The 15,446-nt window shown below is 41.1% G+C and overlaps 1 protein-coding gene across 4 annotated transcripts in view; it reads right to left on the bottom strand.

The window, feature by feature from the left end:
• Positions 1 to 944: 944 nt before the first annotated feature.
• ddah1 (dimethylarginine dimethylaminohydrolase 1) overlaps positions 945 to 15,446 on the bottom strand; it is an 86,162-nt gene continuing 71,660 nt past the window's right edge. For all 4 annotated transcript variants that reach the window (XM_005736967.1, XM_005736970.2, XM_005736969.1 and 1 more), the window contains exons 5-7: positions 12,459 to 12,578; positions 6,935 to 7,078; positions 945 to 1,805 (exon numbers count right to left, since the gene is read on the bottom strand). In XM_005736967.1, coding sequence (XP_005737024.1) covers positions 1,689 to 1,805; positions 6,935 to 7,078; positions 12,459 to 12,578 — 381 coding nt within the window. In that variant the 3' untranslated portion in view covers positions 945 to 1,688. The remainder of the gene's footprint in view (positions 1,806 to 6,934; positions 7,079 to 12,458; positions 12,579 to 15,446) is intronic.

Below are 15,446 nucleotides of genomic sequence, written 5' to 3'. Positions count from 1 at the left end.
AAAACCTAAACGATACCCATCCCTAATCTTTTCTTCTTTTTTTAACAAGAGGTGTCGCCCCCTGGTGCCCATTATAAGTAATGCAGGTTTAAGGCACTTCCACACATGCGTAATTTTTTTGTTTTCTTTTTCCACCGGTCTGGGAGGTGACATCCATCTTTATATATAATCTTCAGTCACTGGTAGCTTCTCTATCGGGTGGCTTTAATAAATAACAAGTTATAATGCAAAAAAAAAAAAAAAATCACTGTAATCACACCAGAATCTCACATCTTCACAAGGCTTTTCAAGTTTTTTAAGAACTGTATTTTCAGAATAAGAATTATTTTCAGAATAAGAATTCACAATATTTGTTTGAAATAATAAGCAATGTTATGGTTTTGGAAGTTTGTTTTAGCACCACTTGTAAAGGAACAGTACGGTGGCCCTGAGAGGCCAAACGGACTGCAACTTAAGAAAACACCAGAAATAGGAAAAAAACACAAGGGAAGTGTTTCTGGGGAGACAATAACCTCACGGACCAGTTGCAGGAACCCAAAACATGGAAGGCGTGTTTTATCATGATTCATATAATACTGATGACGGATTTTCAGGCTAATAGTCAGGCTAACACACTTACCTCTCATCTTTTCTTTCCACACAAAACCAATAGATTCTCCACTTCTTTTAAGTGTCTCCCAGTGCAATCTTAGCATGTTTTGGTTCCTGCAACTAGTCCGTCGGGTTATTGTCTCCCCAGAAACACTTCCCTTGTGCTTTTGGAAATCTGTTTTTTGCTATTTCTTTTTTCTTTTTTCCTATTTCCATTGTGTTTTGTGTGCTTTTGAAGCATTTTTCTTATTGCTGGTGTTTTCTTAAGTTGCAGTCCATTTGGCCTCTCAGGGCCACCATAGAACAGAAGCAATTTGACATACAAGAGGAAAAAAAAGGTGTAACTGCAACAATCACATTGAGATTTTATATCACATCGTAGCAGGACTTGCTCCAAAACACAGTTCTTGAAGAATTAGTGTATAATTCATTACATAAGCAAACACACAGAAAAATTAAATCACAGTTAAAAGGGTGACCATAAACAATGCACATCAATTGTATCATTTTTATTTGTACCCAAATGATTTCTGAATTAGCTGAATTATTAATACATCTGAAGTCAAATGTTGGTAAGACCATACTGTACAGAGACAACAGCTGACAGGTCCCACTGGGTTTGTCGCCAGCGCTCTGTTCTGTGTGGTTCAGAGTTGTAAACACTGGACAGTAAGTAAGTGTGGTTCTACTAATGTGGTTCTACCTGCTGTGCAGGTTAAAGGGGAAATTCAACATGGCACATGGTTGACTAATCTGATCTGGGATCAGGTCTTTATCAGACACACTTGTAATTAATGACAACAGCTTGTATACAAGTAAAGCAGCATATGCTATTGGAAAATACAAATGAATTAATAAGGAGAAAATTTGACGAACATATTGTATTTTAAATCAACTGAACTATTCTTTCAAACTTTTAATTTTATTTTAGTGTTTTGGAGTGAAAGGGTAGACAGATTACTCCCTTTGCCCCTCAGCAACATTAAACTTCCCTACACCTCCTCTGTATACCAGGATGGTCAAACCTTGGGATCCATGGTGATTAGTTAAAGGCTCCGCGTGGTTACCATGCACTGAGAGACCCCGAGTGACCCCGCTCAGATGTTTGCCTTCTTGTTGATCAGTACAGAGCAGCATGTTAGGGCTCCATCCACTTTGACCTTCTCCAAGTTGGACATGGGTATCAGCATGTGGTCCTTCAGCTTCTCAAACACCTGCAGGACACACAGACAGGAGCGCAGCTAGGAATTAGCAAATTTTCCCTGTTCATTTCAATTCAGTAGAATTAGAAAAGGCTAAAGAACAATCTAATGTGAAGTAGTTAAGTTGGAAGTGGAAAATACGTAACACTTAAGTTTGTTTGCTCAGCTTGTCAACTTGTAATTCTCCGTGATATAAAAACTCTGCAGGGAGACGCAAATTGTGAAGAACAAGCATTCAAGCTTTCCTGGTCTCCCGGCAAAATATAAAAAAAGAATAAGAAAAGAGAGAGAGAAGGGAGTGAGAACTATGACGATATTCTCAAAAGACCCTTGTAAAGTAGTGTGTCACTGTGTGGACACCTTCCAGAAAAAAACTAGCGTTTTCCTACCACACTTCCAAACCAAGACAGTTTTCTCTATAAACTCTAACTTCAACCCTGCTGTGACTTTCAGTGAGGCCTTATGGCACAGCCAGAGGGACCAACTAAACTAATTTTTATCTCATGATGCAATTTGGCTGATAAAGCCTCTGCTGAACCAGATGCCATGTGTAACCTCACCTCACTGAAGTTCTGTCTAAGTCTTGATTCTTTTCTGGGACATTTTGTGTAACGTGGCCAGCAGCACAAATCAGAGCTTTCCTGAAATATTCTCAACATTAGTGCTGACCAGCTATGGACTCCTGTAACAATTATATACTATTTGTTAAAATATGTTAATTCTTATTTATACGTATTAGAATCAAACTGAGAAAACCTGCTTGCCATTTGCTGTTTTTTTTTAAGGATCCGCAGGGCTTGAAGCGTGGGGAGTGGCCAGTCTGGTCCAAACTGTGCTATTTGTGCCTTTTAGGGCATTTTAATTGAATAAATGATATAACATGGTCTGAAGCAGCATGCTCGGCCTGTCCAAGAGGTGCTTCAGGTTCAGGTTTGCTTGTTTTGTTTTGTTTTCTTAGTCTCTTGGGCCCTAATTACACTTATTTCCAATAGAGACCAGTCTGTAACCATCTGCCAACCACATGAGAAAAATTTCTATCTCCCAATTTGTTGGCTGTGAGTTGCTAAAGTATGCTGGTAGTCACTAGATGAAACATACAGTTCTGTGCTAAATACATCCTTCCTGTTGCTTTGGTCGTTAGCAGATTGCAGAGGTTGCTCATGGTTTGCAGGGAAGAGGCAAAGTGGTTTGTAAAGCAACTGCTGTCAAAAAGTGCAGCAAAAGCTGGAAACAGACAGTTCCCCTTCAAAGTAAACATGGTGGCTGCAATGGTGACTCAAAACGTTCACATTGCTGTTCATTTTTGGCTTGTATTGCACTTTTTCAAGCTTTATTACTGTTTGGGTAGCAGTTAGCAAGCATAAAGTCGGCATCTTCCAAGCAAGCTACAACAGCTAGAATCTGCTTGTGACCAAAGTAATCATGAGGAGGTTTTTGGTGCTCTTTGTGAACAATTATCTATCAACTGTCAGCAACCTCCAGCACCCATTCAACAAGTGGTTAGGGAATACAGATTTTTTCCGTGCTATCACTAGTTGCCAAATAGTGGACAACCCATCTCTAGGGCTTTACAATTACGGATTTACTTTGGACTATTTAGCAAGTATCTGCAGTTTATCGAGACAGGTTTTACTTGACAACATTAGCTGATAACTTGGCACTTTAGCCTTTTGATGAAACATTGCTACCCCCATCCCCCAAAACAACAAACAAACAAACAAAGAAGAAACCCACAATATTGTCACAGCTAAAATGCTGAAGTAGAGGCTCAGAACCCAGGGAGTGATGATGGTTAGCTCCATCTTTTATATACAGTCTATGGTCTACAGGCATGGCAGCAATGCTTTAAACTAAGCAACATGCTGACAAGTGTCGTCAGTGAATACAACACACAACTTAGCCTATTGCTAAAGCTAATAATACAGTTTGATCAATGCACTAGAATTGTGGGGAATATGAATGGGTGCACTTATTGGAAACCTGACCCAAAGTTGTAAAGGTAGAAATAAAGACAAAGTCAAATAAAAATAAAATGAAATAAAAGCTTCATGGGGAAAGAGAGTGATAAAGAAATACATTTGAGGTCACTAAAGTTAGAATGATTTTCCCTCTGGAAAACAATCCTGGACTAACCAAGCAGAACTGCCTCTCAAAAACATCTTAAGTTTAGACCATATAATCAGACATAACTCAGGGAAAATTAAGCTTTCACAGTATTCTCCCAACATAACATCACTAAATCCTCTGCTCTTTATAGCACCTCTGAAACCAAAGTCTCTCTTTTTTTGATCATTTCCAGCTGAGTTCTCATTACTTCAGTTGAGATTTATATGCTGGGTCAGGGTGGCATGGTCTCAGCAAAGTAGTAGTTGCTATATTTCACCGGACCTTTTGTCTGCTTAGTTTCGATGTGTCCAAACAGAGCCCTCAACAGCAGCTGCCAGCACTAACCGTTAAAGGTGCCCCATCTCCACCCCCATCTGACCCTACCAATCCTCTCTCATGACCCCCTGCCTTTGTTGATGTGGGACTATTATGTAACTTCACGAGCCAACTAAAAATAGACCGGAGATCAGGCCAGACAGTGTTTAGAGTCAGAAAGCAGCAGACATCTTGCAGTGTCTTGGTAATTGTGCTGACAAATCTCTACATCTCACTGAGGGAACAAGCAACAAGTTCCCCTGGGAACTGTGCTAGACAGGATAGTCAGTTCAGATAAAACTGCCCTTGCTATATTACGGCTTGTATTATCTCTCGGAGACTGAAAGCATGAATGGAGATTTGAGAAGGTGTGTACTGGTATTCATTTTAAAGAACAAGGGTTATGTGCAGAGCTGTAGTAATCACAGAGGGATAAAGTTGATGAGCCATACTATAAAGATATGAGAAAGAGCTGCTGAAGCTGAAGAGTTGTTAAGAAGAGAGGTGATGATCAGTGAGCAGCAGTATGGCTTCATGCTGAGAAAGAGCACTACAGACCCGATGTTTGCTTTGAGAGTGTTGGGGGAAAAGTACAGAGAAGGAGCTGCACTATGTCTTTGTGTATGTAGAGAAAGCAACCGATAGGGTGCCAAGAAAGGAACTGTGGTACTGCATGAGGAAGTCAGGAGTGACAAAGAAGTATGTGAGGCTGGAAAGGACATGTATAAGGAGAGTGAAACAGTGGTGAGGTGTGTAGTAGTAAGAGTGACGGATGGGTTTAAGGTGGGTGTGGGATTACTTCAGCTCTGCGCTCCTTCATGTTTAGATTGGTAATGGACATGTTAGCAGATAAGTTCAGGCAGGAATCTCTGTGGACTGTGACGTTTAGAGACAGCATTGTGATTGTAGTGAGAGCAGAGAGCAGGTGGAAGAGATTCCGGAGAGGTTGAGGTATGCTCTGGAGAGAAGAGGGATGAAAGTCAGTAGAAGAAAGACAAGAGTGAAAGGAAAGGTTTAGAAGATGGTAGTGAGATCTGCTTTGATGGATAGCTTGGAGATTGTGGCGAACCCAAAAAACAGGAGGATGAGATGCTCAGATTTTACTTAGAAGTCAGAGAGGCAAGGATGAGATGGTTTGGACATGTACAGAGGAGGGATAGTGGATAGAGTGGACAAAGGGTATTGAAGATAGAGCTGGCAGGCAGGAGGAAAAGAGGAAGACAACAAAGAAGATTCATGGATGCCGTGAAGGAGGATATGCAGAGGGCTGGTGTGGCAGTGAAGGATGCTAGACATTGCGTGAGATGGACGTAAATGATCTGCTGTAGGGAACAGCCAAAAGAAGAAGCAGTAGAAGTTATATCTTGTGCTATTAATATTTTTCCACTCTCTTCAGGCTACAATTTCTAAAAAGACAGTTTTTGGAGCCAAAACTGTGTTCCAGGTCAATTTCTGAAGAATTTGAACCTTTGAAAGGAAACTGGTTCATGGAACTAGCATACATATCTCAAATAGTGCTCCAAATGTTCTGTTAATATGTGCTTTCAAAAAGGGAAGTATGATATGCTCAAGATTTTATTATGTTCAAGTTGAATTCCCTCAGTTAATCTTGTTGACAAAAGTCTTCACTGTGGATTCTAGTCCAAAGACGCATAATTTGGTGAATTTTTCCTTCTAAAAATAGCTGGCGGAGGTTGAGGTTTCAACCACAGAGTACATTTTGAGGTTTGAGTACTGTCTCTGCAGATTGCAGGTTGCCAGGTTCAATCCTGTGAGAATTCTTTTGACTTGTTGTGATGTGGAATGACCCCAAAGCATCTAAATAACAGTTACGGCTCAGCCTGTCCAAACCCCAAAGAGACGGAGGTGAGACAATAACATGTCATTCACGTCAAGTGACTGTAGCAAGTACGTGTAACGGGTGAAAGGCACATCTTGAAAAATAAACAGCATGTAAGTAGGTCACTGCATGTTTCAGAGATATTTGAGAAAGCACGTAGCTGTGTGTATCCGTGTAGTGAAAATGTACACGGCGAGACAGCCGCTGAGCCAACACGGTTTCTCAAAGTTTGTCAAAGACGTTTTATTTGCAATATATTTGATGAATAGAAGTCTAATATTCAAAGGGCAATTAGTCCTGATCTTTCGGGAGAGAAATGTTGGTCTATGAAGTCTGCGACGCTCACCAGCTGGCTGCATATTATGCTGTTTGTGCTGATTGTTGCTGGGCAGCCACAGTGGATTTAACACTTTACATTTGAAACTGGCCAGAGTGAACCAAAACAGTAAAACTGGAAGTCATTGAACCTGTCAATGATATTAAACCAATTGTTACAGCAGCTGATTTGAACAACTTTGCTCAAGTTCTGAGAAAAACAAGACCTCAATGTCTCTGGCTCCTAGCCTGCGGTCTGATGCTCACAAAGGACACTTCTCATCAAACTGCAGGTTCTTTTGTTAAAAAGAAATTACAGCTCTGGCTGCGGTTAGCCTGCATTGGTCCACTAAAACAACCATGTAGCTTTTGTAGGGTTTCTTTCCCCAGTTGTTTTTCTCAGAGGCCTGGACAAGATGAACAACAACAAAGACAAGTGCTCCTTAAATCTAAACCGCTAAACCAATTTGGTTGTTCTGACGGTGGTCCTTCCTGCCAGGATTGTGGATGAATGTGCTTTATCGTCAGTGATACAAAGTTGCTGAATGTGGATGGGGAAAAGCACCTTTGCACTCTCTGGAAACTCCTCTGCTGTGCAGTGTAGAAGCACGTGTCCCTTGCTGGGCAGGTTCATGTAGATGCAGTTGGCGGCGAGGTCGTCGGGTACTGTCAGTTTGTCGTAGCGATGGTCACTCATCTGCTGCATTATCTACACAATTGGGAGTGAGGAGACATGACAGGAAACAGACTTTGAGGCAAATGCATAAGTGAAAGTCCATAACGTTCAGAAAGACAGACACAAGCCAGGCCATGAGAGATTTTGATTCAGAAGCGAGGCCTCAATACCAAAAGTCAGCGCCACATCCTTCTGCTGGCCAAACCGCCACAGGGGCCTGGGGGGGGAAAGGGGGCCGGGTGGGTTAATGGAGAACACAGGAGCAGACAGACATTCTTTCTCAGCAGATGTCATGTTATTTATGTAATCTGAAGGAGCTGAAGGTGGGACCGGCGGTGGGGGCTGAGAAGACGCTCGCGTTGCCAGGTGGAAGTCGGCGGGTGAGGATGTTATGACCAGAGGAGAGGCAGGTGCCTCTTAATGTTTATGAGCAGAACATCTGCAGATGGTTACCTCGGAGACGGGTAAGGGAGGGAAGGTTAGTGAAAAAAAAAAAATGTCAACATTCAGAAAAAATATTTTGAGAAGGGAGATTTTTCCCCTGAATTAAACATACATACATACACATACACACACACACACACAAACATATATATACACATACACATATATAAACATACACATATCTATCTATCTATCTATCTATCTATCTATCTATATCACTAGCTGGGCCCACGTCCTCATTTTAGTTTTGGCAGCGTTTTAGTAGGTAATAGCGAAAGCTTGGACATGAATTGAGCTGCGGTTTGGGGAAGGCCTCGAAGAGGACTGGCGACGGCTCCTGGACCTGGCAGATCCCCATGTACTAAATAGAAGTGAAGAAGTTAAAGAACTGAAAAGGGGAGGGAGGGGCACGTAAACAAGAATGAACAGCTGGCAGAACTGGCGGAACCTATATAGATGAGAACCGGAAGGAGTGTGTTTGGAGGCGTGGTCCTGCTCCTGAAATTTCGATAATCTCCAATTACATACAGGCCACTGCACTGCATCCAAAAAGTGTGACGTCTGCTTGACGTACATAAAGGTTTAGAGGAGTGACTGTGAGAAAATGCGATGACACACTACTACAAATGTGGGAGAAAAACTGGTGCTTTGTGAGCACAGTGGGCTTTGTGGCTGTAGATGTTTTCATTTCACTTCCCACTGACAGGATCCATTGCACCAGGGAAGACAAAGGCATATATAGAAATTGGAAAAGGTCAATTACTGCAAGACCACTATATAGAAATATACATTACTCTGAACGTTTTATTATGTCCATTGCATTATAAGTCAAATATACTCACACTACTCACAGAAAAAGAAAATCAACCTTTTTCCAGTGTGAATAGTCACCTATTCCTATCCAAACAGCAAATGTGCTGTTCTAAGTGCTTTCCTGGGAAAGTATTCAGGACACAGGAAATGACACATGTTAGGGTTTCTGGCAGCACCATCATTGTTTGGTCAGGGTAAAGAAACAAGTGTGCAGTTAGTAAGAGCCAATAGAAAACTTAAGAGATTCATTGTTAAATGGACATGAAATCTCCAGAAGGTGCAGCATGTAAAGCAAACACATTAAGTAACCACTGTTTATACCAACAGAGTTGGTATAAAAAAAGATTTCACTGCGTGAATCTTATGACTGCTGCATTATAAAAGTACACTAAACTGTCAACGAAGCTACTGTTTTTGTACATATAACAGCTATAACGAGTGTTTCTATTTACAAATGGTACAAGTGGTAAAACATCAGCTACAAATGGCACTCCAGGGCTGCGGGACGAAGCACAGCAGTGTGCGCACATATGTCGGCAGATGCGTAATCAGACATTCCCAGGTCACTCGTGGGAGTGTCATGTGACTGCAACTGCCCTAAATGAAAACACTCAAGTCCATAGGGTGAGGGCCAACACGGTCTGTGACACACGCGAGTATTAAAGTGAGTAAAATGTCGACTCCACCTAAGATCCCAGTTGTTCCTGCTTTACTCTTCATTGTCTCATTAAATTCAAGGGGAAATATGCGCATAAGGTAAATGAGATACAGCAAGATTTCCTCATGTTTCATGTAAAATTTTGATCCATGAAATTCAATTAAATCCTCACCTGACTAATGAAACAGCTGGTTTTCTGTTCACTGCCAGACGCTGCAGCCAATCAATATAGGGGGCAGACCTCTTTTGTGTTTTTCTAAACTTAAAGATGCTTTAATTGAATCAAATCTTAAGCCTAAAGAACTGAAACGTATGGGAAATGATCCTAGATACCTTTACACAATAGTGGCTTTTAACGTCGTCATTCTGGATCTTCACCAAGTGTTAAGCTACAGTCAATCGACACAGACTTAATTCGAACAATGGCTGAGGTCCAGCTAATACACAAGAGTGGTAACTGGGCAGCAAAATGTAGTCATTCAAAAGCTACTCGAACTAAATATTTACTGGATGGTAATAAAATCCCTCTGGGGCGATGACAAACCTGAGCAGTCTAGAAAAACACCAACAATTTCCAGGACCTTATGTGGGAATCAGCAGAATCTTTATCTTGGCACCTGGTGTGAACATTTCTAATGCTCACTTTAGCAATCCTTCCCAGAAACTGCTTAAAACTTATACAATACTGCTTTTCACTGAGCAGTGGCATCACGCACAAGACAAATACTATTTGATGCAGCTTCCAGATCTGGACAGGAAATGAGACTGAAATTGCTTCCTGTTGATGGACCATAAATGTTTGGTATTACTGGTCTAGTATTTTATTGCTGCAGTGTAATGTTTTCAGTGGAAAAGTACACAGAAAAAGGAAACGCAGGGGGAGGATGCAGGAAATTTCAGATGACATTTATCTAATGTTTAAGGCTGCTGCTATCGGCGTCTACAGCTGATTCAGGGACACAGTGGTATCACAAGAGGAAACCTAGAACATGCTGTGAAGGTCTAGATCAGGGTGTCAAACTTGTTTTACATTATGGGCCACATACAGCCAGAAAAAGAAGTACAGTTCCACTGATATGTCTTGTTTTCTCTGCATGATAAGAATAAGAATAAGAAATAATTGTTTAAATTTACAGAAAACGTTCTGTTAGTACACGGCGCAGACTGTCCTGTAATTATTACATTTTTGTTTTTCTTTGTTTTTTCTTACTGAGTAAAAATCTGGTTTTTTTGCTTTGGATTTTTTACTTATTTATTTTGATATGCACATGGGGGAGGAAAAGCTATAAAACCACTTTTTCCAAACCCTGGTGGGCCGATTCTGGATCTTGGGCCTTATGTTTGACACCCCTGGACTAGATAGTAATGCCAAGTTTTATATTTGCTCAAACTAAAATTTTGCGACAGCTATCAGGTGGATTGCTGTTCAATGTTGTTCGGAAAATCATGGTTCTGAGGTGATATAAAGTCAACTTAGCTCTAGATTTTTATCTATGACTGTTACATGGTAACAGTGGTATGGAGTAAGTATGTAGTATGGGAGAAACAGAACAAGAAACAAAGCTTCAATCCATAAATAATCCAAATCTGGAACCTACATTCTCCAACACTGGATTTGGCCATCAAAAAAAAACATAACTCCAACATAACCTTCACCATGCCGTCACCTCATTATCTATAAAATTCAAGCGTGCAAGCATCCTTGAGGTGAAGATCAGACTCTGACCAACAGAGAGCAATGAGCTCATGAATCAAGCTAGGCTGGGTGAAGGGGCCACCGATGATCTACAGCCTGCCGGGCAGTCTTCTGTAGGAAGGAGGGGGGTAGTGCGAGATTACAGGGAAAGGGTGCTGCAGCCTCTGACACAGGCTGTATTTTGGGATGATGACTTCATGAGAAAAGCTTGGCAGTGACAGCAACAGATGGATGATGAAATCCATCCGGTCATTCTGCTAAACACAGATACGCGGTGCGCTCAGCCTTCCTGAGCATAGCCGAAATACAAACTACAGATCGTCGATGCTATTTTGTGATTGCAAATGAGTAATGCGTTACTCAACCCCGTAATAAAAATATGGGCAGGTCCAAATTTTCTTGAACGCCAGCAAAGCGCAGCTCCCTAAAGACAGAATGAATTAGCTGGGCTCCAACTTTAATTTGCACAAAGTGTCTGCTGCATTCGACAAGGAGCCTCATCGCCAGAAGAGCTGCATCTACATCCCAAACGAACAGTTTGGATTCATTAAATCTGCATTCATAAGATCTCGTTCTCCCTCACACAAAGAACATTATCTAATTACAAATCCAGGGCTGTTAAAGGCCCTTTAAAACAGGAGCTAATTGCTGCGAGAGAGAGGGTGACGTAAGCCATAATTAGAAAGCGAGCAGTCTGTCATAAAGTTTCGCTAGCGGCCACTCTTCGCCCCAGTAGCTAATTACTGGGGTGATCAAACAGGCAGGAATCTTAATGAGCTGGCACTGGATTATAAATTAATTCTATTATGCAATGATGCATAGGTTCCTGGGAACACTTTAGCAATGCAAACATGCTTACAAAACCAACAGGGCCAACCTTGTGCTTCTCTCGAGTACTTCAGCCTTCTTAGGAAGAGCTGCCTGATGTTCTCTGAGATACACTAAGCGACTTTTGCTTGATTTACAGTAACTCTGTTTAGTACTGAGCCAGCAGGGGGAGATATCATACTAGAAGGCAAATGAGGAATACTGCCAGAGGGAACCTGTCAAGCCCAAAGGTGTATGTGCTTGCCTGTAAGTCTTCATACTTATGTAATTATATATACACTGCCTGCCTTTGTGTTGTGTAAATACACATTTCGCTGAATTTCTCTTGTTTGTGCCACTGCAAAAGTTCACATGCTAATGTTTGGGAATTTTGGGGGATAATTCCATGGGAGGGATGGGCCGAGATTTATTGCACTCTCGGTGCAAACGAGCGATCCGTCTCTGTCGGGGTGTAAGCCGTCTCCTCTGTTCGGTCTTGGCGGTCCCCAGGTTTTTGTTGTTGGAGCTCGATCGATACAGGAGCCTTTTATGCAGTAATGAGCTCAAGCTGTTTAATGGAAGGACAATACAGTCGTAATTGAAGCTGGAGTGTGAGCGCCAGGGGCAATCCCCGCAGATTAGCTGAGAATATGAATTAATGGGGATGGATTTAGGTGACAGGTGGTTTCAATGTGCCTGGAGTGGGAAGCCGCCAACAAACTGTAAGTAAGGGAGTCTGCTCTGAATCAACACGTGCAATGTCCTGTCTTGTCGCGTTATTCTTTCAGGGTTGTTCATACTAACGGATCAAGCAGAATGTCAACCAAACGATGAAACAAAAAAAAAGAAAAAAAAGAAAAAGGATCCACTACTTCAATGTGCGTCAAAGTAAAGAAAGGACTGCCAATACATCAATTCACAGGTTTCCATGACTACAGCTAGGGAGAGCATAGTTACGGTGTACATACATAAACACACATACACAAGCTCCATACTTTGAGGGCTTTCTGTGCTGGTTCACTGGAGCCGATTACAATAAGGCCTGGTCCTCCCATGCTGCAGAAGCTCTTCAGGTGCAGGCCTTCGAGCACAGGCACAGTGGAAACAGCATAGTCCTGTAAAACACAATATCATTACAAACGCTTAATAAGCTCAAATAACATGACTTTCATTTCATGATGATAGGACAGGGTCAGGTAATGCTAATCATTTGGGGCTTGTAGCTTTAAATATTTAACAGGCTTTCTCATCACCTGCTAACAGGTTTCCTCAAGTAGTTCTTTACTGATAAGACAGAGCTTTTTATCTGAATGTGGGTGAACGAACGGTTTTAAACAAATGATACAAAAGCACGTTACTACTCAGCAACAATGCTTCTCCATCCATTAAACTACAGTACAACAATGAGCTAAAACATCATTCATTATAATATAGGGCTATATGTACATGTGTGTGTAAAGTTTTACTGTAGATTGTAAAAGCTCAGCAGTGATCTGTGTGGTATCATGGGGCCTAAAGTGGCATTGAAATAAAGTATTGTACAGCTCAGTAGCGGAAAAAGCAAGATGGTCTGAGAGATGCTGTTGATCTCAGGGCTCATGGGGAAATTACGCAGCACCTTGTAGGAGCCAGTTCTGAAAGGCTTTTTCTGGCTGTGGGACGTCTGCAAACCAAATGTTGCCATTAAAAGTGTTACAAAAACACACGTTACATAAAGGGTACTTAGAAGAACTGGCAGCGATAACAGTTTTATTAACACCTGGATGCTGGTTGGTTTTCACAGAACCCCTGGAACGTTTCAAATGTTAAGTGTCTTACGTAAGAATCGCTTTAAAGATACTACTAAACATCCTCATTTGTTAAGACTGTGTGGGAGGGTTTGATTGGATTTATAGCGACATCGTGACTGCCATCGCATTTTCATGCAACCACTTCTAATGAGAAAAAGAATCATACAGGCTTCTAAAGCTCCGACCCCAAGGATAAAAAAACAATAAAAATAGGATTAAAGAAATCCTATCTGACAGCTATATGGCTTGTTTTTGCAGATGAACAGAACTGTTTTGGAACCTATAGTTTTACATTTACCTTTAGCCTTTAATGGTTGATTTTGGACTAAGAACTCTCATTAAAACATCCGTTGAAAGCCGCCTTCTTTGCAAGGATTAAAGCCTTAAGGCCACGTTGGAGTTGCAGCATATTTAACGGAAATATTGTTTTACCCCTGACTTTGTTTTGTTTTACCCAGCAGAAGGAATCGAGCGATTAAACATTAGATGCAAGGACTCAGGCCTTTATGTGGGAGAGACTTCTTAAGCCGGAGATGGATCCTACTGTGATTCGTAAACCTTGAAGTGAGACGAAGATGCAATTTAAAATCTGACAGGATAAAGAGACTCTAAGCTTATTTTCTAAGACCTTTTGTTCCTGAATACATTTGGATGACCTTATAAATTCAACTTCGCACCTAAGAAAAGAACTTTTCCAACAGACGCCCATATGTTTTCTTAATCACACAATGTGTTTTGAAGGGGTTTTTATAGCGTTCAGCTTCATAAAACTTACAAAGGAAGTGTACATTTTCCATCATTACACCCCATTTTTTCTTTCAACTATATGCTAACAGTTTTCAAGTAAATATTTGTATGGCACCAATAAAACGACACCATAATTCACCCAGTTATTGTGACTTCATCACATGAAAGACCTAAATTACCCCCTTTGCTGATGTCTTCCTGATTTCCAGTGAGAACAACTGAATTGTATAATCTTTTTATCATTCCTTATCCATAAACAGGAAGTTTCTGTGCAAAATTGGAAATGCAAGTCATGCATTCGTCCTTACCAAGATAAATCCTTAAGTGAAGAAAGGCTTGCTTTTCATCTTCACCAGCTGCCATGTTGTTAGCTGAAAACATGACTGACTGAAGAAAAAAGGTAAAGCAAGCTGAGCTGGTCAGCACTTCTTACCCATGGCAGAAAAGAGGCGGTTTAACCTCTATATTACTTCCAAAATAAACGGACCCCATCAATAACACCAATTACTCTGACCTCTGTGCGGACCATAAAGAGATAATCAACATCTGTATGCAGTTGTGGAGTAGGCTACTACATAACCTGGCAACAAAGTGATCCTTAATTTGAAAATGAAAGGAAAAAACAACAGCGACAGGAGAAATCCATCTGATATAAAACGGAAAGAACAACAATTGACGCTTAAGTGATTTTTCCTACTGTCTTTTGCCAGAGACGCATCATTAAGTCCTGTCTTATCAGAGATAACAGAAAACACAGAGGAATCCATAATGAGGAATTCAAATCAGATACAGATGGGAAGATGGAAGCACTACAGTAAGGCCATTCAGGCTATGGTAATGCGTTCAACTCTTGAACAGTATAACCCACCTCTGAACTTGTGTGTTAGCCAGCTTTTTGGATTTGTCATGACTGTTCAGATGGAATCCAAAAGTGTTACGAATAGGTCAAGCAGAACATCTTCACTTTAAAAGAACAGCCAGCAGGATAGACAGGTTCAACCTTTGTGACCAACCACTGTGATCCTGTTTGCAGCCTGCTTGTCCAAGTCTTCCCTGAAGCTAATCTCTTGGTTTAGCTTGAAATATTGCTTTTATGTTGTATTTTTTTCCCCATGGATGTAGTAGTGAAAAGCAAGCCATGGCTAACAAATCTGCATGGAAACTGAGTGAATCTCTAGAAGTCCTCTAAAGGCACCGAGTAGTTTAAAGCAGCATTTTTTGATCTAGGAGTATCTTGACAATGTTGTCTGGCCGTAACTATTTGGCCCTAACAAAGCTGCTTGGGACTCCACTTCTGTCTAAGAGGACAAATGTTTCCTCAGCTACAGTGGGGCAAAAAAGTATTTAGTCAGGCACCGATTGTGCAAGTTCCCCCACCTAAAATGATGACAGAGGTCAGTAATTTGCACCAGAGGTACACTTCAACTGTGAGAGACAGAATGTGAA

This window comes from Pundamilia nyererei, unplaced genomic scaffold (assembly GCF_000239375.1).
Source record: "Pundamilia nyererei isolate P.nyererei 1_Seehausen unplaced genomic scaffold, PunNye1.0 scaffold00072, whole genome shotgun sequence".
In the NCBI taxonomy this organism is placed as follows: domain Eukaryota; kingdom Metazoa; phylum Chordata; class Actinopteri; order Cichliformes; family Cichlidae; genus Pundamilia; species Pundamilia nyererei.
The sequence above is the reverse complement of the archived record's forward strand: the minus strand, read 5'-3'. Positions and strand labels throughout refer to the sequence as shown.